Source organism: Branchiostoma belcheri, unplaced genomic scaffold, assembly GCF_001625305.1.
Source record: "Branchiostoma belcheri isolate BF01 breed outbred unplaced genomic scaffold, Haploidv18h27 scaffold37, whole genome shotgun sequence".
Classification (NCBI taxonomy): domain Eukaryota; kingdom Metazoa; phylum Chordata; class Leptocardii; order Amphioxiformes; family Branchiostomatidae; genus Branchiostoma; species Branchiostoma belcheri.
This window is the reverse complement of record NW_017803987.1, coordinates 2,333,738-2,357,556: the sequence shown is the minus strand read 5'-3', so window position 1 is coordinate 2,357,556 and position 23,819 is coordinate 2,333,738. Positions and strand designations below refer to the sequence as shown.

The 23,819-nt window shown below is 40.6% G+C and overlaps 2 protein-coding genes across 2 annotated transcripts; one reads left to right on the top strand and one right to left on the bottom strand.

The window, feature by feature from the left end:
• The first annotated feature begins 1,260 nt into the window (after nucleotides 1-1,260).
• Nucleotides 1,261-3,938, top strand: LOC109476307 (lysosome-associated membrane glycoprotein 1-like). The gene has a single exon (XM_019777220.1). It carries the CDS (start codon nucleotides 1,319-1,321, stop codon nucleotides 3,362-3,364), a length of 2,046 nt encoding a protein of 681 aa, XP_019632779.1. The 5' UTR covers nucleotides 1,261-1,318; the 3' UTR covers nucleotides 3,365-3,938.
• Nucleotides 3,939-5,136: 1,198 nt separating this feature from the next.
• LOC109476385 (ATP-binding cassette sub-family C member 9-like) lies at nucleotides 5,137-23,584 on the bottom strand. The gene is made up of 32 exons (XM_019777319.1): nucleotides 22,944-23,584; nucleotides 22,257-22,448; nucleotides 21,937-21,993; nucleotides 20,773-20,970; nucleotides 19,905-20,057; nucleotides 19,147-19,302; nucleotides 18,500-18,634; nucleotides 18,203-18,247; nucleotides 17,547-17,664; nucleotides 17,140-17,180; nucleotides 16,851-16,969; nucleotides 16,416-16,530; nucleotides 16,065-16,178; nucleotides 15,519-15,597; nucleotides 15,098-15,203; nucleotides 14,554-14,652; nucleotides 14,100-14,184; nucleotides 13,773-13,853; nucleotides 13,235-13,372; nucleotides 12,548-12,725; nucleotides 11,818-12,044; nucleotides 11,173-11,357; nucleotides 10,748-10,817; nucleotides 10,247-10,404; nucleotides 9,509-9,704; nucleotides 8,630-8,743; nucleotides 7,992-8,112; nucleotides 7,532-7,656; nucleotides 6,816-7,003; nucleotides 6,206-6,359; nucleotides 5,550-5,696; nucleotides 5,137-5,354 (listed from the first exon to the last, which is right to left on the bottom strand). The coding sequence occupies exons 1-32, from the start codon at nucleotides 23,511-23,513 to the stop codon at nucleotides 5,220-5,222; spliced, it is 4,599 nt and encodes a 1,532-aa protein (XP_019632878.1). The 5' UTR covers nucleotides 23,514-23,584; the 3' UTR covers nucleotides 5,137-5,219.
• Nucleotides 23,585-23,819: the final 235 nt, after the last annotated feature.

Sequence of the window (23,819 nt, the reverse complement as noted above, 5' to 3'; positions counted from 1 at the left end):
TCGAAGGTTGAGGTCAAAATCAACAAGTCGGCACAAATTCTGTTCCGATTCACCAAGATTCAGCCGTTTGGGGTTGAGGGTGGAAAGTTTGGGGAAGAGTCAGTGTGTTCTGAGGATGTTCCCACTATTCCACCTGCAACTTCCAAGCCCGCACCGACTAGCCAGCCTCAGCATGGCGGGAACGGAGGGGCCATCGCCGCCGGAATCCTGGTGCCTCTCGTCGTTATCATCATCGGGATAGCCGGCTACATGTACTACCGCAGAAGGCGAGGACTTGGCGCTGCCCCTTACAAGAGTTTGTAATCATCTCATCTAAGAAAAACAATCAACCATTATTATCAAGGTAAACAATATCTGCTAAAACAGAAAGCTAAAGTGAGAATCGTGTATCTTAAATATTACATGAAATATCTAATTTGACGTTTTGGGTATAGTCATTTATAATGACACTCTTTGAATTAAAGCACACCAGAATATTCATCTCAGATAATGTCGGTCAATGACAGGACAAACGAGTGAACTTTATCAGTGGCGCTCCCACACCGGAATGAGGGTGGCGCTTTTGCGGCAATAACAATCTTAAACGTGGCTTAGAAAGTTCAAAAGGTGGCTGAGAACACCAGTGAACTTTCGGTGACGCTCCCTACACCAGAATGAAGGTGGCGCTTTTGCTACTCTCCAAGCAGAGGTTGATGGGGGAAGATCGTTAGCTTTTTATATATGCCCCTTTTTTGTGTGTCGCTACCCCCACCAACTGCAGTAGCTTTTGCGACAAGAACAATAGTATCTTAACGTGTCTCAATGCAAGAACTCAGAAAAGTTCATTGAACTCAGAAAAGTTCAAAAGGTGGCTGAAAAAACGAGTTCACGAACTTTACCAGTGGCGCCCCCACACCGGAATGAGGGTCACAGGAGGTCACAGGTGCGTCTATTTGCCAGCCCGTCACACATTACACAACCATGTGATGTTTACTCACCGAAGGTGCAAAAATCCGGCTATTCCATGGACCGAAATTGGGGGAGGTACAAACGGACAACATTCTTCTACACTTCCTGTATTTCGTTGGAAATGTCATACTATCTACTGTATTCGTCTTTGAGAAGTATTTGTCTTCTTGTTTGTCTATTCATCGAGTAAGTCATATAGTTTTGCGGTGAAAAAAAACACGAATCAAAACCACCCCTTTCAAAGATAATGGAACTTTCCATAGATTGCATCGATGACGGGAAGTTTACATTTACCTTGATAAAGTTCAGGCCAGGAGAGTTTTGTAGTCCACACGTTGCGCAGTTGGATATTCAGCTTGAAGGTTCCACCATGTTGAAAATCCTGCTTCTTGTGACCGTGCTGGTGTACGGAGTAACGGGCCAGGCTCCAGCGGTCCGCTATGAGGTGAAGAAGGGCGTAGACGTGTGCGTGCTCGCTGAATTCGGTCTCTTGCTGTCCGTACGGTACCCGAAAGTCGACAACACCACAGGATCTTCCCCTCTTATGTTCCGAGGCGGTTCCAACATGGTGGTGACTGGTACCTGCGCTGAACACGGCCGCAACATCGCATTAATGGACATCAACGATAACCACGAACTGGGCATGAAACTCACCTTTACGAGGAACGAAACTCTGCCCCACCGCATCTATTTCCTCTCCCAGTTCGAAGTCTGGTACGTGTACACCCAGAACCGCTTCCCCAACGCTCGGGCCGATCTGTACGGCACGCAAGGGTCAGAGTCGGTGTCCAATATTGAGTGGTTCCAAGCTCCGGAGGAATACTCGTACCTCTGTAGATCGGAGCAAAGGAGAACCCTTGTAAAAGACGTGGACATCGTGATTACTGATGTACACATCCAGCCTTTCGAGGTGAAACACAACGACTTCTCCGACCCGATGGAGTGCGCGATGGACAGCACTCCGGTCCCACCTACTACTCGCCCGCCCGCTACCCTGAAGCCGGTACCGCCCCCCGGTCACTTCAACCTCACCGACAAGGCAACCGGAGACGCTTGCGTTCTGCTCCAGGTTGGAGCTCAGTTCTCCATCGACTACGAGACGGAATCCAAGGGTACACAACGGGCAACGTTCTACCTGCCTTCTGATGCCACTCCGACGGGGACTTGCGGTCAGAACAGCACCGAAATCTCGCTGGCGTTCGCAGAAAACTGTAGCATCGGCGCAACATTCGACGTAAAAGACGGAACGTTCACTGTAGCCCAACTAAAAATGATGTATGTTGAGAGGCCGCCATTGTTTCCCGGTGCCAACGTCACCAACGAAACTCGTTCTGTCACATACAATCTAATGGAAGGACCGCTCGCTGACCTAGGAAAATCGTTCCGATGCAACAGCGAACAAGCTTTCCCCTTTTCCTCTGCCGCCAACCTCACCATCTACGACTTGAAAATCCAACCGTTTCAAGTTGTGAACGACACTTTTGGGGAGGAGACGGTTTGTGAGTTTGACGTTACAACAACTCCTGGGCCAACCACAACTCCTGAGCCAACCACAACCCCTCAAGAGACTACAACACCAGAACCCAGTACAACCCCCGGACCAACGACTACCGCTGAGCCAACTACCCCAGGTAACACCACCACACCCAATGTTACAACCACGCCGCTTCCAGAAAACAGCACTACAACGCCTTACACACCAACCCCGCCTCCCGCTGAAGGCAAGTGGCATGTTACCGGCGGAGACGGCAAACCATGCCTTCTGGCAGACTCAGAAATACAACTCCAGCTCAAGTACAACGTCTCAAAGCAGGAAACCAAGACAGCGACCTTCTTTGTCCCAACCAACGCAACCGCGTCTGGGTCGTGCGAAGAAATGTCGTCGTCGCTACAACTCGAGTTCCAACCCGGCAACTTTTCACTCCAACTCGGCTTCGCGAAGACCCAACCACCGCCAAACAACTCGAAATTCGTCCTGAAGTCTCTCAGACTCAGATACCAAGAGGATCCCTCCATCTTCGACGGCACCATCACCCCCGACAAGACCGTGGACTTGGAAAAAGGCTTTCTGAACTTGTTCGAGACAGAAGTTGGCAAGTCGTACCGATGCGAATCGAAGGTAGAGGTCAAAATCAACAAGTCAGCAGAAATTCTGTTCCGATTCACCAAGATTCAACCGTTTGGAGTGGAGGGTGGTAAGTTTGGGGAGGAGTCAGTGTGTTCTGAGGATGTTCCCACTATTCCACCTGCAACTTCCAAGCCCGCACCGACTAGCCAGCCCCAGCATGGCGGGAACGGAGGCGCCATCGCCGCCGGAATCCTGGTGCCTCTCGTCGTTATCATCATCGGGATAGCTGGGTTCATGTACTACCGCAGAAGGCGAGGACTTGGGGCTGCCCCTTACAAGAGTTTGTAGTGATCTTATCTAAGGAAAAAACAATCAACCATTGTTATCAAGGTAAACAATATCTGCTGAAATTGTAAGGTTAAAATAAGAATCGTGTATCTTTGATATTCTATGAAATATCTAATTTGACGTTTTCGGTATAGTCATCTATAATGAATTAAAACATGAATTTTGCCAGAATATTCATCTCAATTAATGTGAATATGAGCAAATGTCTTTGTGTAACTTGGATTCGGAATGCCTTAAAAACTTGGATTATCGATTGGATTCCAAATGCCTTTAAAATCATCTTAAAAGGGCTGGAAATATGAATATCAACTTGACTAAGTCACCTATTACTTGGTCATACTCAAAGTATAGTTCCTAAAAAGGAAGAAAAAATAGTTCCTTAGTTCGACACACTCTGGCATATGGATTCAAACAGCAACATAGGCACTTAGTTTGTTGAATGGTGGAAGTAAAACTCCCTGGCAACTCCTGAAATATGTACGCAACATGGAATATGTACATAGTACTTAAATAAGTTGTAAAGAATCTGAATTAAATCTGTCAGTACATGGTATATGATTGTGTGATCGTGTGTTTTTGAATCTGTAGTTTACTGGATGTAATTTCACCAAAATATCACCAAAAACCATCTCGTTAAGGCATAGCAGTAAAGGTTAACAAAGAATGTGTAGCAATTTAAATAACAACATGGACTACGTGTCTGTGTCTCCAGTACTTTGGTCAGTTCTGTTTGTCTAAGCCGCACCAACATTTGTATTAGAGGCTTTTTATGTTAAAGATTAATCAGCATGACTGATAAGCTAATGTTATAGTGAGAAACAGAAGGGACAATCCAAAAACAATCCTTACGGATCAGGGCTTCAAATAATACCTTCATATGCACCTTGGTGCAGGTAAAATATGGGATGTGCAGGTATTTCTGATGTCTACCTACAGAAAAAAAGATTTTGAGCCCTACAAATAGAAGCCTGCAATAGATGGAAACAAAAAGGGGAATAATCTGTAGTGTATGTGAAGTTATTTTCAACAGGATCAAGAACAAAAGACAAAAAAAACAACAGAAGTTCTACTGCAGTACTGAGAAAAACAGTTTATTTATGGGCCATTTCTCACTATATCTACATACATCTTAAATGTATGTTCTGTGTCTGTATCGGTATTGCCAGTATAACCACCCTTCAGCGTAACACACCAGCGTATGTTAACAAATGTTGGCTGATTTCACTACAGCTAAATGTCTACGCTAAATTTATATGCTGAAATTTCCTGAGCTAGGAGTTGGTTTTCTATCTTCAGAAAAAAAAATACACACAACACAAAGTGCACACACAGGATTTCTACTAAGTACAGTGTAACAAAAACAGGTAAATTGAAGGTAGTCTCCCAAAGTCTTGTTGTAGGGATGGTGGGTGTCTAGGCTACGGTTTCAGAGCCCATCCCTCTCCTTCCACTGCCTTTTACCTCCCCAACTGAAGTCAGGTACCCATTTTACACCAAGAACACAAGGTCAACCAGCCAGGAATAGAACCAGTGACCTCTAGACTAGGCTATGGATGACACCACATACAGTACAGTGGAGGGTTTGGCAATTATAATCAAAATTAATTTAAAAGCTTTCAAAAATATGATTGTCACCACAGTCACCAGTCTCTTTCTGTTTAATAATATGTACATCTTTGTAAACTTTAAACTTTTTAAACTATCTATTATTATAGTATCTATCCAAAATATCTATTTATTTTTTTACGCAATTTGTACAGTCAAAAATGAAAAATATCTTTTGAAGTATCCAGCCAGTTTTGTTCAGCTTCCCTTGACAAGTGCAGAGAAGAGACTGCTGGTATCACACAGCAGTTCAGCTTCCCTTGACAAGTGCAGAGAAGAGACTGTTGGTATCATACAGAAGTTCCTGAGGAGACCCGTTCTCCACGACCCTTCCGTCCTTCAGAACCAGGATGTGGTCATAATCCAAGATGGTGGACAAACGATGCTAAAAAAAGAAGAGAATGTCCCTCTTAATGGCTTTAGGTATCTTTTTATATGTTACTTTGTCAGCAGAATGTACAGACAGACGTCTGGTTCAGGTCATTGGCCTTAGTGGTTTGGGGAAGAAGAAGAGGAAGAAGAGGAAACAGAGTAAAAACAAAATGTTTTCCTTCAGTAAACATAAAGAGGAAATACATACTGCTATTGTGATGACTGTCCTGTCGGCAAAAGCAGTTGTTACGGCAGATTGCAGAACACTGTCTGTCTCCAGGTCCAGAGATGCTGTGGCCTCGTCCATTATCAGGATCTTTGTCTTCCTCAGGAAAGCACGAGCCAAGCAGAACAACTGGAAACAAGAGACCAAGGGTTTCAGACCTCCCTGATGTACAAGTAGAACTTTAGAACTTTATCTAATATAAACAACATCGCAGGAGTGCATCCTGAATTGTATTTACAATATGTACAGCAGTGTAAAATTTGATCACTTCAGCATCAACACATTAACAGTCAAATGTGACCAGTCATCCCTAAAATATTGTACTCATGATGAAAAAGGGTCTTCAGAGATTCAGTCTTTTTTTTGCAATGGTTCCACTAAGACCTTTTTGGGACCTTCTTCCTATCTTCCTGTCTCACCTATCAAGCGGAAACACATATTAGTCAGCAGTGTTCGGGCATGTTCAGGGATCAAATTTGGCTCCAATTTAACTCAAATTCGTTTTGACTCACACACAAAAGGTAGGTGTGGTCTAAATCTGGACAGAGGGAACATCAGCCAACCTGTTTGGCTGGTGTTTGGGAACATATTTCGTGGGAAGTTCGTGAATATGTGACAGGGGTTTAACACAGGCTCACCTGTCTCTGTCCCACGCTGAAGTTTTCTCCCCCCTCCGACACCAGACTGTCCAGTCCCTCGGGCAGGTCAGACACAACGACCTTCAGCTGGGCAGCTGCAAGGGCATCCCACAATTCCTGGTCTGACCTGGACTCCAGCGGATCAAGGTTGAACCTAAGAAGAGACAAATATTCAAGATTTAGTTTGACACAAAAACTGGTACTGTCATTAACACTGTAAACTTTGGTTTTGTCCTTGGTACTGAATGTCATTTACACTGAAAACGTGGGTTTTGCCCTTGGTACTGAATGTCAATCACACTAAAAACATGGGTTTTTGGCTCAGTACGAAGAGGTCCCGGGTTCGAATCCTACCATGTCACCGATCTTGTGAACTTTACACGACTTTCCTCACTTCACTCAGGGTGTTAAATGGAGGTCCTGTGTTTGGGGAGAGCCACACCCCACGCACTTTAAAGAACCCACCGCACTTATCGAAAAGAGTACGGTTCCTTCCCAGTGTGAGTGGTTCAAAACCTTACAGTCTGGTCTTACACAGCTTGTACTTACATGTACAAAACTGGCATGTTACGCCTAAAGGCAGTTTACCGGTTATGCAAAAACAAATTACCTTATAGTCCCAGCAAACAAGACCGGGTCCTGTGGAATGATGGACAGTTTGGACCTCAGTGTCTGCAGGCTGATCTTGCTGATGTCCACATCGTCGATGTAAATCTCGCCTGAGAAGTTGTCAATCATCCTGAAGAGGGACAGGGTGAGGGAGGACTTCCCACTGCCAGTACGGCCACAGATACCAACCTACAGATAGAAATTCAGGAGATATGATTCAAATTATGTAAAATGAAATTAATTGAACCTGTAAGTGTTGAAGTTAGTAACATTACATTTAATCCCTTCAAAAGTTATCGTGTTTGAAAGTTAAAAAAATGGTTGAATCAGAGCAGTTCAATCATAAAGAAAAACTTGTTCATGTTAGCAAAAGTTTGTGGTCTGAGAAAAATGGATGTGTTCACGGAACAGTACTATATTTTGTTCATAGTGGTGGCAGGTGCAGAAAAAAGAAAGCAAATTATTTGCTCACAGTATTGGTAAGTTCATGGACAGAAGTGAAAACTGCAAACATAAAAGTACCGCAAAAAAAAATTGTGAGTTACAATATGTCAGGGTACTCTGATCTGGTAGAATAAGTGATTCTATTGGCAGAAATCCCCCTTGGAGTCTCTGTTGATAGAAACTCTGATCAGGATATCTGAGTTTAGAGTCTGCAATTCTACCGGCAGAGAGGATGAGGTCTATAGCCAACACACAAAGACAATTTGCTCCTACCTTTTCTCCCCCCTTGAAGACCACAGACACGTCCATAAGAACAGGGTCCAGATCTGTATCATACCGAGTGGACAACCCTGACACACTCACCTCACCTCGAGAAGGCCAATTTGGAGGCAGGGCCACTGGACAAAACAAGACAAGACATTACAAATATACTACATATACTATATGTGTACTAGGGAAGTCGTTTTGAAAATACAAAGAGAGAATAGAGAATAATGATTATCACACTTATACCTCTAGTAGTAGTAAGACTTAAACAACATACCGGTAGTAAAGATCAGGACCTTGTACTATTACTTGGCTTTCACATGAATAGTTCTACACACAATTCTTGATATATAATCACCTTAGCAATGTATACTAATAGTACCTGTTTGGCTACTCTATTAGTTATCGGGTTAAGAAGGATGGAAAAACTTTTCTTGTAGGTTTCCTTTCTATCCTAAGCTCTCACCAGTAGTGTCTTCCTGAGGTTCTATCTGGACATCTGTATAATGTTTGACTCTCTCCAGAGAATTCATCTTCATCTCTACATCAGCTAGACTTCGCACCAGCCAGTTCAAATATCCCGAGACCTAAAGAAAAAGACATAATATTATCATGAAAGTTCATCTGTGTTTGTAGTTACATGTTTAAAGGCTTTCAATCTGTCTGGTCTTCTTCAGTAGACTGACCCAGTGAGGCTTGTCACATGGTGTATCTGAAGTGTGACATCAACACTGGGTCAAAGGTATTAATCTTTGACCCAATGTTGACTTCATACTTCAAAGAATCCATGTGACTACATTTATAATCTCACTGGGCCAGTCTATTGAGGAAGATGAGAGGAACTGCTCCCTATTGTTGCTGGCTACTGTGGTACTGTGGTAGCCAGCAACAAAAGGGAGCTGGCAGTATCTACAGTGGATGGCAACCAGGCTAATTTTGGGGAGTGGGATTAAAACTCTAAACCCTAGACTATTTATTTGGAATCTATCATAACATTTTACTCTTGATCCAACCAAAATACATCATCAACCAAATCTGCAAAAACTCCTGCTTTTTCTTCAATTTTTCTATGTTTTGGAGATATTGTAAAAAAGAATTACTTACACTGAGTGCATAAGTGAGAGACAGTCCTACCAGCCCAGGTGCCAGATTTCCCAAAATGGCTGCCAGTAGAGAACTCAGGGCAGCAGCAAACACTATCACACTGCCTATCAGGTCCTGGTAAAACAGTTAAAGATCAACATTATACAGTTATACATCAACATATGTGTATGTTCCACGGTACATTGCTACAGGCTTATTGCCTGTGAAAACTTTGTTGTACATGGGCAACTTTTAGCCAAGTAAGCAGACAACAAGAGAACCTCTAATATCTTACTTTAAGGCAACATAAGTTTTGTCCTTGGTGCTGAATGCCATCCGCACTAAATTGAGTGCAGTTATGTCCTTGGTACTGAATGCCATCTACACTAAATTGAATGCAGTTTTGCCCATTCACACTGAAAACATGGAATTTGTCCTTGGTACTGAATTCCATCCACACTAAATTGCATATAGCTCTGTCCTTGGAACTAAATGTCATTCACACTAAAAACATGGGGTTTGTCCTTGGTACTGAATGTCATTCATACTAAAAATGTGAGATTTCTCCTTGGTACTAAATGTCATTCACACTGAAGACATGTTTAGACATCAGAAATACCTGCAAAGGTCCAGTTTTACCTGCAATAACTTGCATGTGCAGGTAGTATTTCTAGTCTGTGAATTTGTAATGGTTGATAACAATCATACTTAGTTATAGAGTTCAAGCTTTGTTCCAACACAAGAAGGAAACTTGCCATAAATTTTTAGTCAATCTTGTCAACCTTTAACAGACAAGATGGACTGACAATTTATGGTGAGCGTCCTTCTTGTGTTAGAACAAAGCTTGAACTATGGATTCTACTGACACAGATGAGCATTCATTCGATCATCCAGCCTTACCAGCCTGACTCCCAGCCATCTATTTGCTGTGTTCAGCCACATGAATGTTCTGGCAGTTGAGTCCAGGTTCTGGTGGAACTGTTGTGAGAAGCGACCCTGCTCCTTGTAGGACCGCACCGTGGATAGTCCACCCAACACTTCTGTAAAACTGGCCAGAACTGGTGACTTACTGATGCTCTCTAGTCTCTGCAACTCTCTGAAAAAAGATAGCAAGAAGATTATACACCTCCATATATTACAAGTATTTAGAATTTTTGCAAATTTCTTGTTTTTTTCCATTGTGAATTTATCACTGATTCTGTGATTCTGTGCATATTTTACTGTCACTTCCTTCCAGTCTGCAGGGAGACCAATTTTGACCTCCAATTTGACTGTCTTGTCAGTCTGTGGTTATGCCATTCCCACCTCACTTCCTGTGACTCTACTGTTACAGCATTCAAGTAACTAGGGAAACACAAGCAAACAAACTGAAAATCACAAAACTCTGGACAAAACAGTAATAAGATTGATGGAAAATGTACCTAGAGTATGTTTAGTAATACTTCTGCATGAAAAAGTAGAGGATATTAGCACACAAGCAAACATACAAACAAATAGCATTTAAAACAAGACAAGCAGTGAGTGGTACCTAGAAGCGGCTCTGCATGAAGATCTGAACACACAATCAAACAAACAGACAAACACCCCTACAAAAACTGTGTACACAGTGTTTAAAACATGTAAAACAGTCAGTGGTACCTAGAGGAGGCTCGGAAGTACTTCTGCATGAAGAAGTAGAACCCGATGACAGGCAGAGCTGGTATGAGGAACCACGGTGTGACCACAGCATTAACTACTACAGCAGCCAGACACTGTAGGGTGGTGGACACTACTGACATCACACTGGACTGGAGTTTCTGTGGAAAGACATGAGTCCTGTGTAACACTGACAAAGTAAAACCAAAGAGGAAGTCTACTAGTAGATAAAACAATCTATATCAATTTGTGAATCAATTGTTGCTTGTTTTGAGCAATGTTGATCAGTGATCAGTCAGTCAGTCAGTCAGTCAGTCAGTCAGTCAGTCAGTCACTCAGTCAGTCAGTCAGTCAGTCAGTCAGTCAGTCAGTCAGTCAGTCACTCACTCACTCACTCACTCACTCACTCACTCACTCACTCACTCACTCACTCACTCACTCACTCAAGAAGTTGAATCAAGAAACATTTGCAACTTTAGAAGACAAAAAAGTCACAAACCTTACCTGGTCAATAGTCTGTGTATCAGAGGAAAATCTGTTGATGATTCGGCCAAGTGGAGTGGTGTCAAAGAACCTATCATAAAGAGAAAAAAAATGCCATCACTTCAGTATGTCATTCTGAATCTGTAGCCATCATTTTTGGGGTGAAACTTCTGAATCTAACTTTTATAGATAAATATCCCTTTCTCTCTTAAAGCTAAGATGAATTAAATTTTGTTCTATACAAAATCATCAACATCACTGAATTTCACATACAATAACTATTGGTTTTGCTAAAGGTCAACTTGTGAATAATCAAATTGTGAATAATAATTTCTAATCAATGATTATATAGTTATACAGTCATTAAGGTTAATAATAGTGTACTAGAGCACCAATTCAATCAGATCTTACAAATTTACCATAATGGTAAAAGTACAGTTCCTTACCTCATAGGAGCTTTAACGATGTTATCCAACATGGCCTGGTGAAGGTTCTTAGCCGCTCGGTAACCCACAGACAGGAACAGGAGAGCACCAATCAGCGTCATGAGAATAACTCCGCCTGACAGACTGGCATAGCCAATCAGATAGTACTCCACATCTGTGACATTAGGATGCGCGATTTCACCAAACTAGAGGGGTGGGGAGGGGGGCAGTAGGTAAGGAGACAACAGAACAACAGAACACTCTTTAACAATATTAGGTACGTCATTAGCCTGGTATTCTATCCCATCTTAGCTGCTACGGGTTTTGTCCAGGTACTAACGTTAATTGCCATTTGTACTGAAAACATGGGTTTTCTCCTTGGTACTGAATGTCATTCATACTGAAAACATGGGTTTTGTCCTTGGTACTGAACACTATACACACTGAAAACAAGGGTTTTGTCCATGCTACTGAATGTCATTCACATTGAAAATGTGGGTTTTGTCCTTGGTCCTGAATGTCATTCACACTGAAAACATGGGTTTTGTCCTTGGTACTGAATGCCATTGCCAAGAACTGCATAAATAGGTTTTACTGATTGGCTCTTGCTGCTCTTTCCCTATAGCTAACAACAAATCAGATGACCCGTTACATTTCCTCACTCACCATAGAACTTATCTCTAATTGGCTGCCATTTTGACTGCTGGAGGCTGAGGACCAATCAGAGAGCCAGAAGTCCCTTGCAACTCCAAAGCCCCTCAAAGCCACTTGGGCCAGCATAGATGCGATGAACAGTACAATCCCTCCGGCGTACGCATAGGTGAAATAGATCTTCACCTTCACCATTCCCTTTTCCCGTTCTTCCTTGGTCATCAGTTTTCCATCCCTTGTTTCTGGAAAAAAGTGGATCATTTAATTATAATTAAGAAGTTGAAAGTTTAGGGTGACTATTTGCAAAATAGTTCATCCTTTTACAGGAACCCAATTGTTCCTTTCCAGAGCATAATTATGTCATGGTCAATAAAAAAGCCAATTTTTTAACACAATCCATGACAGAAAGTTGTTTGAAACAAATAAGTTTGCATTTAAGACAATAATCTTCATAGATTCAAAAGTTCTGGGTTTGAGTTGCCCAGAACAAAAGGTCTCATGTTTGAGGAGAACCACACCACTATGTTAAAGAACACACACTTAAAAACTTCTTACTAAGAGAGGAGGTCCTTTCCAATGTGTGTAGTTCAACCCTATCATTGACTTGTCTTACACATCTTGTACATCCTGCACAAAACTTCAGTGTCACTACATTAACCTCCAGCATACTGAGGTAGCCGTATGGCTACCAATTCTGTGGTTTAGGGGGTTAGGCAGCAGGGAGAAGGTTAAGCACCCAACAGACCTTTTTCATCCTCATCCTTGTCATCTTTCTTTTCATCTTTTTTTGCATCTTCTTCTTCCTCTTCTTTCTCCTCCTCATCCCACTCCTCCCTCCACTGTTCAAACAGATGTGGGCTGGCCTGAGAGATCTCCTCCAGGGTACCCTGATGGGCCACCTGGCCCTCTTTCATCACTAGGATCTGGTAGGAAAAATTAGATACATACAATTTGTGATTTAGGATCATGTATCATCCTCTAACGTCAATGAATGTTATGTATTCTTGTTCAAAACAAGTGTGTGTCCTCCAGATCACATCTGCAATTTTGACAGTAGGCATGCAAGAATATTATAGTGTTAGTGACTCATAATTCAACTAGTCATAATTCATGGTGAATTCCTATAACCACCAGTCTCGGCCACTTATTCGGTGGTTATAGGAACCAACCATTGATCATGACCAAAGGAAAGCGAGTCATTAACATTATAATCATACAGCATGTAGCTATTTTAAGTTTTGTAAACAAAAAAAAGGTATCATGGCATTGCACAATATTGTATGTCCTTTTGATCATTTTACTTGTCAAATTGGGATCACTGGAGTTCAATTAAGCAGAATGCATGATCCATTTGGGTCATTGTAACATTTTCAGGTACTACTCTATTTGCTCCACCCCTGAGGTGTCACCAAAAATAAGAAAATCTCCCCACCAGGTCTGCCTGAGGAAGCAGCTGGAGTTTATGAGTCACCAGGATCACAGTCCTGCCCTCTGCAGCCAGCAATCCCACAATCCCCTCCTCAAACAGCTGAGTCCCCACGTGGACATCCAGGGCAGACAGAGGGTCATCCTGAAGTGAAAATTTATGGCAAAGCACAATAATAACAATGTCATGAAAAAACATTGTTCAACTTATTGCTACCAAAATTTTTATGCAGCAAGGATTGTACAATCACAATGCTCACTGTAGTCTAAAGAAACCATTTAGAAGGGCGTGAACTTCTCTCAGCAATGAAAGACAAAGAGTACTCTGGAACCTAAACTTTGTTTGCTACAATTTTATAGAGGACTTATGATGATGATGATGCATACACTGATACTGTACAAAACTTGTGTCTTGCAACTTAAATCATGCATAGACCATAATCAGTTGGAAATATACTAACAAAACGCCATGACATCATATTCTTGGTATACATGTAGGGCATCTGACCATCTTACAAATTTAAAGTAAAAATATGTATTCTTACCAGTATGACGATGTCAGCTGTAGAATACAAGGCCCTGGCTACACTCACTCTCTGCTTCTGTCCACCACTTAGGTTTATGCCCTGAAAGGGAACAATTTCAAAGTTTATATTAGATATTAGGAATATATTTTTGTTGGCAAAATAAGTCAAAAAGTTAAACAATATAGTTTGCAGTTGCTGTCAATGTAACTATGTTTTGTATTATTATTTTCCTGCGTGTAAAGGTCCACAGGAAGAATAGCTACTGTGTCATATGCTAAGAGTTGATCCCAATAAACTCAATTCAACAGCATGATAAAACAGTAACTGTCTAATAGACAAACTGACCTTTTCTCCAATCTCAGTCTCCTCCCCTGCTGGAAGGATGTCAAGGTCAGGCTGAAGGGCGCAGGCTGAGATCACAGCTGAATATCTGTAGTAGGGGGATTTAGACTTGTTCATTGAAGTGTCAAATGGCCAAGTGGTTAGGCTAGCAGACAGAAGATCAAGAGGTTACAGGTTTGATTATTGGCATTTCTGGCTAGACACCGTGATCTGAGCCACGAAAAGGCACTTAACAGGACTTTCCTCACTCCACCCAGGTGTACAATGGGTAAGCTGACTATGGTTGGGGGGATACAATACAGGGATGGGCTCTGCTTCCTACAATACTTTATTAGGGGTAAGATACCACAGAGCTAGTTGGATCTGGTTATTGGCACAATACAAAGAATTGTCCCTATCCATTGTACTGAAAATGTTAGTACTAATAGAAATGAAGCTATTTGACAAGTGAACTTGCCTCCTCCTGTCCATCGGTGAACCAAACAGAATGTTGTCCTTCAGGGATGCATTCAGTAACCAAGGTTTTTGGGCAGCATAGGCTACTGAGTCATGGGCACTGTAGAAAACATAAAAAAGTTATTAAGTTTTCAGTTGCAACATAATTTGGACAGTGTATTGCAGCATCTGTGCTCCTCACAACTGTAACAAGAAATTGAAGATTTTGTACCTCTGTGAAACATATAGCATTGTTGTGAATATTGATTTATTCATTGAAATTGTGGATTTTTCACCAATTCTGTGCATGTTTCAGTCACTTCCTCCCAGCATATGGGGAGACCATTTTGACCTAAAGTTTGACCTTCCTGTAAGCCTGTGGTTATATAATTCTCCCCTCACTTCCTTTTATTCTACTGTATTCAAGTAGCTATGAACACACGAGCAGACAAACATGCCAAAAACAAAACTTCCACACTCAAACTAAGGTAACTAGATGTCCCAATTCGAAATAGAACTGCAAGTTCAAGTTGAAAAAAAAAGATGAAAGTTTATGATATACAAACCTGGCAAACCTGACTGATCCAGTGATAGTTGTCATCTCTCCCAGTATGGCATTCAGTAATGACGACTTCCCACTACCAACTGACCCAACGATGAAAGTCAGTTTACCTAAAATACAAACAAACAAACAAAACCAACAATTAGCATTTTCACAGAAAATCAGAAAATCTTTTTTTTTTACAATGGACAGTACACATTTGTGTAACTTTTAGAAATGGTGTCATCAAATATTTACTATATGGTAGGAATCTTGTAAGTTACTTTGAATAACACTCATTGCAGTCACGCATTGGATGGCTCAGCCCAAAATTGAGTCCTATATTAACTATAAATCAATGAAAAGAATATTTGGAGAGCAGGCTACTACACTGTTTTTTACTTCTTTGAACTAAATTATATGACTGAGAGTTCCTAAGCTCTAACCTCTGGGTATGTTGATGTAGAGGTTAGTGAGGATGGGTTGTTTAGACTCCAGATCCCAGGCAAATGTTCCTTCTTCAACCTGGAAATATACAGAGATTTTACACAAAATTGTAGCTGTAGTACGTTTAACAAAGTTGAAACTGTCAAGTTTATGGCTTTCAAGGGATGGTCTCCATTTTAAAGTACATTACATACATGCATTAGTATTAAGAGAAGTTAGTTCAAATCCTTTCCAAACCTTTTGATATATAGTGCTCATCTCTGTTTGTCTATCCCTTGGGCCACACAGTTGGGCAAGCACTGTTAGTTCATGGGTAGTGGTGTACATGTATGTTCAACCATCATTCTCTTTCTCATAAGTGCTCAGCAGAGAAAGCAACATGTACCATTTTAAAAATCTTTGGTATGAATCGGTGTCCTCCCAAATACAATTTTCCAGACTAATGGCTAGTGCAATGGTTTACTGTTAGTATTACCATGAGGTACTGAATTTTTGGAGTTAGTAAAAGTAGTAATTAGTTACTGTACAGTAGTACACATGCCTACCTGAATGGCAGTGTTGTCATTAAGCTCAAAAGTCTCAGATCCCAACTGACTGACATTGATGACAAGATGGCTTCTTTGGTCTTCTGATGGTAGAGACTCGTTTGCAAAACTGGTCTGTATAAAAAGGAGCAAATTAATTATTACCAAAATCATATCTATAATACAGGTGTCCCAAAATATGACAAACAGCCATGTTTGCAACTGTGGAAATGTTCAATACATAGAATAATAACCAAATAATAAGTAAGCCTTGCATCAATACAACATGAAATGGGGACAAATACCACAAATAAATTTTGTCGGCCACATTACTTGTACAATGAGTTACCATAAGTGTTGTTTGTTTCTTACCTCCCTAACAGTGTACGGTGAACCTCCCCTTGGTTCCAGATCAGTACTGTCCACTTCAGGAGCAACAAAGAACTTTCCCAGTCGTCTGTTGCTTACTATGGCATTCACTGCAACCCTGTATAATTCCATTATTTGCATATTAGCTGTTAAAAGCAATGCCATCATTACACACCAAAAAAAGTTAGTCAAGCAACTGGATATGATTTTGGAAACGGTCAGACATTAAGTAGCATCCACTACCTTTTGTCAGTGCGACTAAGAGACTGCAGGAGAAATGCAGGTTTATAAGCATGAACTATTGATTGATATGCAAATAAGCGAAGACAATTTTGGATCATGAAGCTAGGTTGACAGAAAAAAAATTGAGCTGGCTAGAGCTGGCTTTAATAAGACCACTGTGAATATTTTACAATTGTGTGAAAGATGACAATTTACCTGGTGACCATGGGTAATGTGAAGAGTGGGGCTTCCAAGATGTTGAACAGAGCTAGTGAGGAAAACGCCTTCCCAGCAGTCAGTGGTTGGCCAGTGATCAGAGTATACAGGCTAAATGTCTGTCAACAGAAAAACAGAAGTCAGTTTTTTGTGTGTTTAAAAACAATGATAAATAATGATAATGAATCTACACGTACACACACACACACACATACACACACATGCACATGCACATTCACATACACACATACAAATGCACAATGCACATAGTAATTAAAAGAGATCTTACCAGAAGGGTCGAGAGGATTGGTGTGCATCTGGTAACGAACACTGCAAAAAACACAAAAAATCTTTGAGGTTAAAACAAAAGTACAGTTATGTCAGACAGCTGACTAACATAAGACTCTGCCACTCTGTCAGTGTCTACAGAATAAAAGGTGTCACCTCACATCTCTGCTACACACTGTAAGACACAGTGTACCTGTAGCTAGAACTTTGCAACTTTGCTGTAAACCAATGATTAGCCAGGAGTGTTACAATCCAGGCTATTGTTTACACTAACATATGATAGAAAAAAAAAACCTGCTGGTTTACCAGTTATGCCAAACAAACAAGCAAACAAACTTGACGACGACGAATGTGAGGGAGGCTACCATATCAATGTATATCACACTACACCATGTATTGAACACTTACAGACACAGACACCATACAGAAATCCCTTCAGCAGAACTCGGAGCTCTTTTCTCCTGGCTCCTTTGATCATGTCTGAGAAAATATCCTCCCAGGCGTACAGTTTGATCAGCTTCATAGCCTGCAAAACATAATCAGACTTAACTAAGTACATGTATCACATAATACATTATAATAATTATTGTTTATTGATTAATTGATCAATGAGTACAATCTTTAGCATGTGGCAGCACAACTAAAAAAGTAGCGCTGAATTGTATGCTAGTGTTTAAAAACAGAGAAACAAATATTGCACAGTTAACAAATAGACAACTAAACAAGTGAGTATTTCACAGTTAACATATAGGCAACTAAATAAGTGCGTAAAATGAGCTTAACAATATTCACAATATCAACCAATAAGTTATCAATATCATCAGTGTAAAAAATAATAATTTTATAGTATGTTACATGATAACTAATCTTGATAGGATTGGTCATGGGAGATTTACTGTGTGCCATATTTGCCATATTATGGATGGTTCCAAAAAGTCAAAAAGTCACAACAATGCAGGCATTTTCCTGAGGCATACAATTATTTTTTCCTTACAGAATATTAGAATAAATGTACAAGATATGTATTAAAATATTGTGTAGTATGGATTTTACAAATGACCCACCTGTAGCATCTCATTGGATTTCTTAATTCTCTGGTCTGTTTGTTCCTGTTTCATGTAAAAAGAAGCATTTAATTAATATCAATCACTATTTTATCTATTTATCTCTAAATAATTCTTGGTAGTACATGAATTCAAAATGACTGCAACACAAATTTCATTGCCCATTTGTATTGCACAATTGCATATTAGAAATTGGCAATAGTAGTAAAGTAAACTTAGTAGACTTAGTAGTGTAGTCTGTACTGTTACTGTAACAGTAGTGTATATACTTTTTAGTAGTAGTAGATGTTGACTCACCAGAGTCTCCTTCTGTAGGCGGCCCATCTTCATGGCCAGATACCACTGGACAGGAGCCAGGAGGATCATCAGCCCCCCTCCCGCCAGGGCAGCCTCCCCTAGCGACAGGTACAACAACACCATGGCAACCACCAGCTGAGATAAACAAAAACAAAACAGAGTCATCATTGCAACAGTGAAAATTTTGACACAATGTAGAACATCTACAAATTATAAAATTGTTTATTTTTGAGGTTTGGGTCCCCACAAACACAATTCATTAACCTCCAACTTTTCATCCTAATTGTAATAAAAGAAAAACTTAATGGTTAATATTTCATGCCTGAAGGCTAATTGCAAAGGGCACAAAATTGAAACTTGCTACTGGGATTTGAACCCAGAACCTTTAGGTTCGAAATCAAGAAACCACAAGCAACCACGACTGCAAACAAATGAATAAAGACCAAGACAATTGCAACTTCATGCCCAACATGGGATAAATACATTGAAAAAAGTTAGATAAATCAAGTAGATGAGTAGGAAAATCATGCTATATTTCTTACCAGTGTATCAGATAATATGTAAAGTAGCTGTACTGTGATTGGTGCAGATAATATGTAAATGAGCTGTACCGTGATTGGTGCAGATAATATGTAAATGAGCTGTACCGTGATTGGTGCAGACCAGAGGTAGAAGATGTAGAAGAAGAAGTCCATGATGTTTCCTGCGTCGATGGACAGGTGGTTGATCACCCCTCCTGTCGTCATGGTTCCTCCCGTTAGGGCGGCCGAGGACAGACGTAAGGTCTTCTCATACACCATGGCCTAACAAACAAACAAATAAACAAAACAAAACAAAACAAAACAGTGAACAACAAGAATTCGGAGATTTCAGACTACTGGGAATTGTTTTGTGTTAGACTTTTTATTTCACCCCCATCTCTGTGTCTGGCATTTGAATGCCTGTCATTCTGCCTGTCAATCATCCCCTTCCCATGGGCTGTTAACCTACGCTGTCTAAAGCCCAGTATCTAAGTATGTACTAAGCATGCACAGCACATTGGCACAACATGCTGTGTCTGTGCAAAACCCTACTTTTTGGGAGTTTTTGTTGGATGTTTGGTCAACGCATCAGAATTTTACCTGTTCCAAAGAATATCTCTTCTGACACAACATTTGAAAATTCTAGACAGGATCATCGGTCATCCTTAAGTATGCTAATACAACTATGATAAATGAGAATTTTTGCCAAAGTGCTATGGACAATACATTACAGGTTTTATGCAGGTGCAAAAACTTATCTGGCCATGAAGATGGGCCACCTACAGAAGTAGACTTTGGTGGGTCCACATTTTATACTACTACTTACTAATTGCTATTTGACTGTACAATAATGTACATTCTGCTGCATGCTAATATGTACTCACCTGTAAGCCAGTTTTAGCGTTGATGCCCTCCCGCATCACGATGTAGTACGCCATGTGTAAACAACACGCCTTCGTTACCAAGGCAATCAACAGGACAACAGTCAGGACAAAGCCGTTCTGGATGAATGTGTCAAAGGTCACCAAGCTCACTTCCTAAAAATTGAACAAAAAGAGAACTTTTGAGCTTCTATATGGAACTTCTTGCTTCTTATAGGCCACTACAATTGTATTTCATGGTTTTTGGATGTCTTCCAGAAATAAAGGAGCAAATGCCTGTCAAATGAAATGAAAAATAAAAAAGTTATCCTATGACAGACCCAAATGTTACCACAGACCTGGCCTTTTAATGCATGAAAAACTACAACAGCTACAAATGTATTTTATAAAAGAAAAAGGACTTTGTTCAACTGTTTGTGCCAAAATATGAGGATCTTAAAGGGGTTGATTCATATCCTGATCCTATGTGATTATTGTACATGTGATCCTTTTTCAAAGCAGAAAAATAGTGCAGTAAATCCAAAAAACCAAGAAATTAAATCAGCGTGGCAACTTCAAGAAAATGTATGGATTTTGCCAGAGAATGAGTCTTAACAGAAGTGAAAAATGACATTTCAATGCAAAACTTTGGAATTCTTGTATTGCTCGATAAATCCAACAACCATGAAATTAAATCACTGTGGGAACTTCAAGAAAATGTATGGATTTCACTAGAATAAGTTAAAAATGACATTTCAATGCTAACCTGCAGAATTGTTGTTACAGTATTGCTCAGTGAATCAAACAACAAGAAATCATATCAGTGTGGAAACCTCAAGAAAATGTATGAATTTCACCAGAATAAGTAAAATATGACATTTCAATGACTAACCTCTGTAATTGTTGAATTGTTCAGTGGTATGTGAGAGAGTTCCACATACTGCACAACTCGGTCTATACAGATGGGTCCCACAAATGAAAGGGACGATCCAACGAACTGGAACAGGCAGCCCAGGAAAAATCTCCACCCATATACCGTGAGATACGATGCCCACAGACTTCTAGCAGGATGGGCACTGGTCCATTTGGTCTGAGATGGAAATAAAAGAAAGAAATTTGTTGTTAACTACTGTCTGCTATTGCTATCCCTGTCCTTGGTACTGAATGATGTTCACACTGACATTGTTATCCCTGTCCTTGGTACTGAATGATGTTCACACTGACATTGCTATCCCTGTCCTTGGTACTGAATGATGTTCACACTAGCATTGCTATCCCTGTCCTTGGTACTGAATGGTGTTCACACTAGCATTGCTATCCCTGTCCTTGGTACTGAATGGTGTTCACACTAGCATTGCTATCCCTGTCCTTGGTACTGAATGGTGTTCACACTAACATTGCTTTCCCTGTCCTTGGTACTGAATGATGTTCACACTAACATTGCTATCCCTGTCCTTGGTACTGAATGATGTTCACACTAACATTGATATCCCTGTCCTTGGTACTGAATGATGTTCACACTGACATTGATATCCCTGTCCTTGGTACTGAATGATGTTCACACTGACATTGCTATCCCTGTCCTTGGTACTGAATGATGTTCACACTGACATTGCTATCCCTGTCCTTGGTACTGAATGTTCATACTAACATTGCTATCCCTGTCCTTGGTACTGAATGTTCATACTAACATTGCTATCCCTGTCCTTGGTACTGAATGATGTTCACACTGGCATTGTTATCCCTGTCCTTGGTACTGAATGGTGTTCACACTAACATTGCTATCACTGTCCTTGGTACTGAATAGTGTTCACACTAACATTGCTATCCCTGTCCTTGGTACTGAATGATGTTCACACTAACATTGCTATCCCTGTCCTTGGTACTGAATGTTCACACTAACATGGCTATCCCTGTCCTTGGTACTGAATAATGTTTTGTGATAAAATTTAGTGTTCTCCAAATCTTCTCTTTTTTCCTTCTTACTAGCTGTACAAACATTTATAACTATAACTAATTTGTATCATAATGAACAGAGTAAGATCACAACACATACCATGTGTTTGTTGAATGCTTGTCCCAGTAGCTTATGGTTTACTGCTGCATGATGCTCCTAGGTGAAAAAGGGAAAGAAAAGATTGAAACTTCAAGCTGCAATTCATGCAAATGAGGATCTTACTTGCATGGTCAGTGAGCTCTTGAAACATTTCTAAATTGGCAGTCATAAAGCTTTGCTTGGTACAAAATAATGTATTATAATGTATATGAGGGATTGTATATTGCCTGTCTTGTCCGTGTTCCCATTACAACAAAACACACAAACACACATACAGACATACCAAAAACAATACCTCCATTTTCCACGGAGGTAATTACCTTGGGTAACTTTCCCAAGTCGCTCATCTCCAGAGGTCGCTTGTAGCCCAGTTGGAGGAAACCGTTCAGCCACCAGTAGGTTACCATGGATACAGGATTGACAAACGGTTGGTAGAAGGTCATTTCCTCGTCCTGAAGGTCGTTTGGTGGGTGGGAGGGGGGCACTACACAACATGATCCACAGCAGTACCTCTGTGTTAGAGTAAAGATTATTAAACTTTATTTTAAAATTTTCTTTTATGTCATGTACATTTGTACTAGTAGCATTCCCTTTCTAAGCTTTGCTACGTGTAAATACAATTCTTCTGATGATGATGCTTTGGATTTAATACAGTTGTTTGTCTGACATTTATAAGAAGAGTCATCATCACTGTCTCCTGTCAGTAGAAATTTAACATCCTTATTGATTTTTATGAAAATATATGTACATGCATGATGATAATATACAATCATATAGTAGCTCACGGAGAGAAAACAATTTGAAACACTATGTTGAAGAAGTACTGGGGTATCATAAGGACCATCAGAACATAGGGTGTTGGACCATAGAACTACAAATAAAACTTTTTAATTATACTGGTTCATGACTGGTTCTGAATGTCCAAGAAAAAGTTTTTCTGTTGCGACATAACTTATATGTTGCCACTTTTAAATATGAAGGTAAAAAAACCTGAAAGTTAGACATACCTTAGTAAGCAGTAGGTATAGTTCTATCAGCATCAGTAGTGCGTACACAGCAGCGATCACGACGGTGACATAGAACCTAACGTACGTGTCCCCGGCAAACCCAGCATGCACCATTCTCCACACCGTCCACCCCTGAAGTCCCCCGATGCCTGCCCAATACACGAGCAGCGTCAGCAACGGAACACGATAGTTTCCGGTCTCCCACGCGTTGTACAGGCTGATCGACAAGAGGGTACTGACCAATCCTAGGATGGACGGTAAGTACAAATACGGCCACGGCTGTTTCGAGTCGTTCGCTGAAATTGCGCCCGCGCCAATAGCACACATGTAACACAGTAGCAGTAGTATAGAGAGCATCCAGCGTAAGGTATGCCCTGAGTAGTGCGACCACGGCGTAACGTGGCTCGATTTTTCTCGACAGAAATACGTTATACCCATAACTATGGCAACCAACGCGACGTACGCATGCGGAACGCAACTCAACATCTCTGGGAGACATGTTGGATGATCGTTGTTTGTCTTACTACTGGTAAAGTTGCATACAAGACTCTGTAGGAGATGGTCATCCATGATTGGTTGATCAAATTACGACATCATCAGGAAAGCGAGTTATGATTGGTTGACATGGGTGATGTTGTTTTTGAAGTAACCTAGAAGAGAGAAGAGATATCTGTTGTCAACATTCATGTCTTAATAAGTCAATACAGATATGCTGCTGCAATGAATTGGGAATCTAATTCTTACACAGGAATCACTAAATATAACAACTGTGATGTCAATAAAAACAATCTGTATTAAAATGTATATCAATTCATTCTACATTTGACAGTAAAAATTAAGACTGATTTTTCTCAATTCCTCACACATCACTAGTGA

Coding starts and splice junctions, on each gene's coding strand:
- LOC109476307 (XM_019777220.1), top strand. CDS start 1,319: ATGTTGAAAATCCTGCTTCTTGTGACCGTGCTGGTGTACGGAGTAACG.
- LOC109476385 (XM_019777319.1), bottom strand. CDS start 23,513: ATGGATGACCATCTCCTACAGAGTCTTGTATGCAACTTTACCAGTAGT. Junction 10,405..10,747: donor ATACACAGACTATTGACCAG/GTAAGGTTTGTG, acceptor GTCTTTCCACAG/AAACTCCAGTCCAGTGTGAT. Junction 5,697..6,205: donor TCAGCGTGGGACAGAGACAG/GTGAGCCTGTGT, acceptor TCTTGTTTCCAG/TTGTTCTGCTTGGCTCGTGC.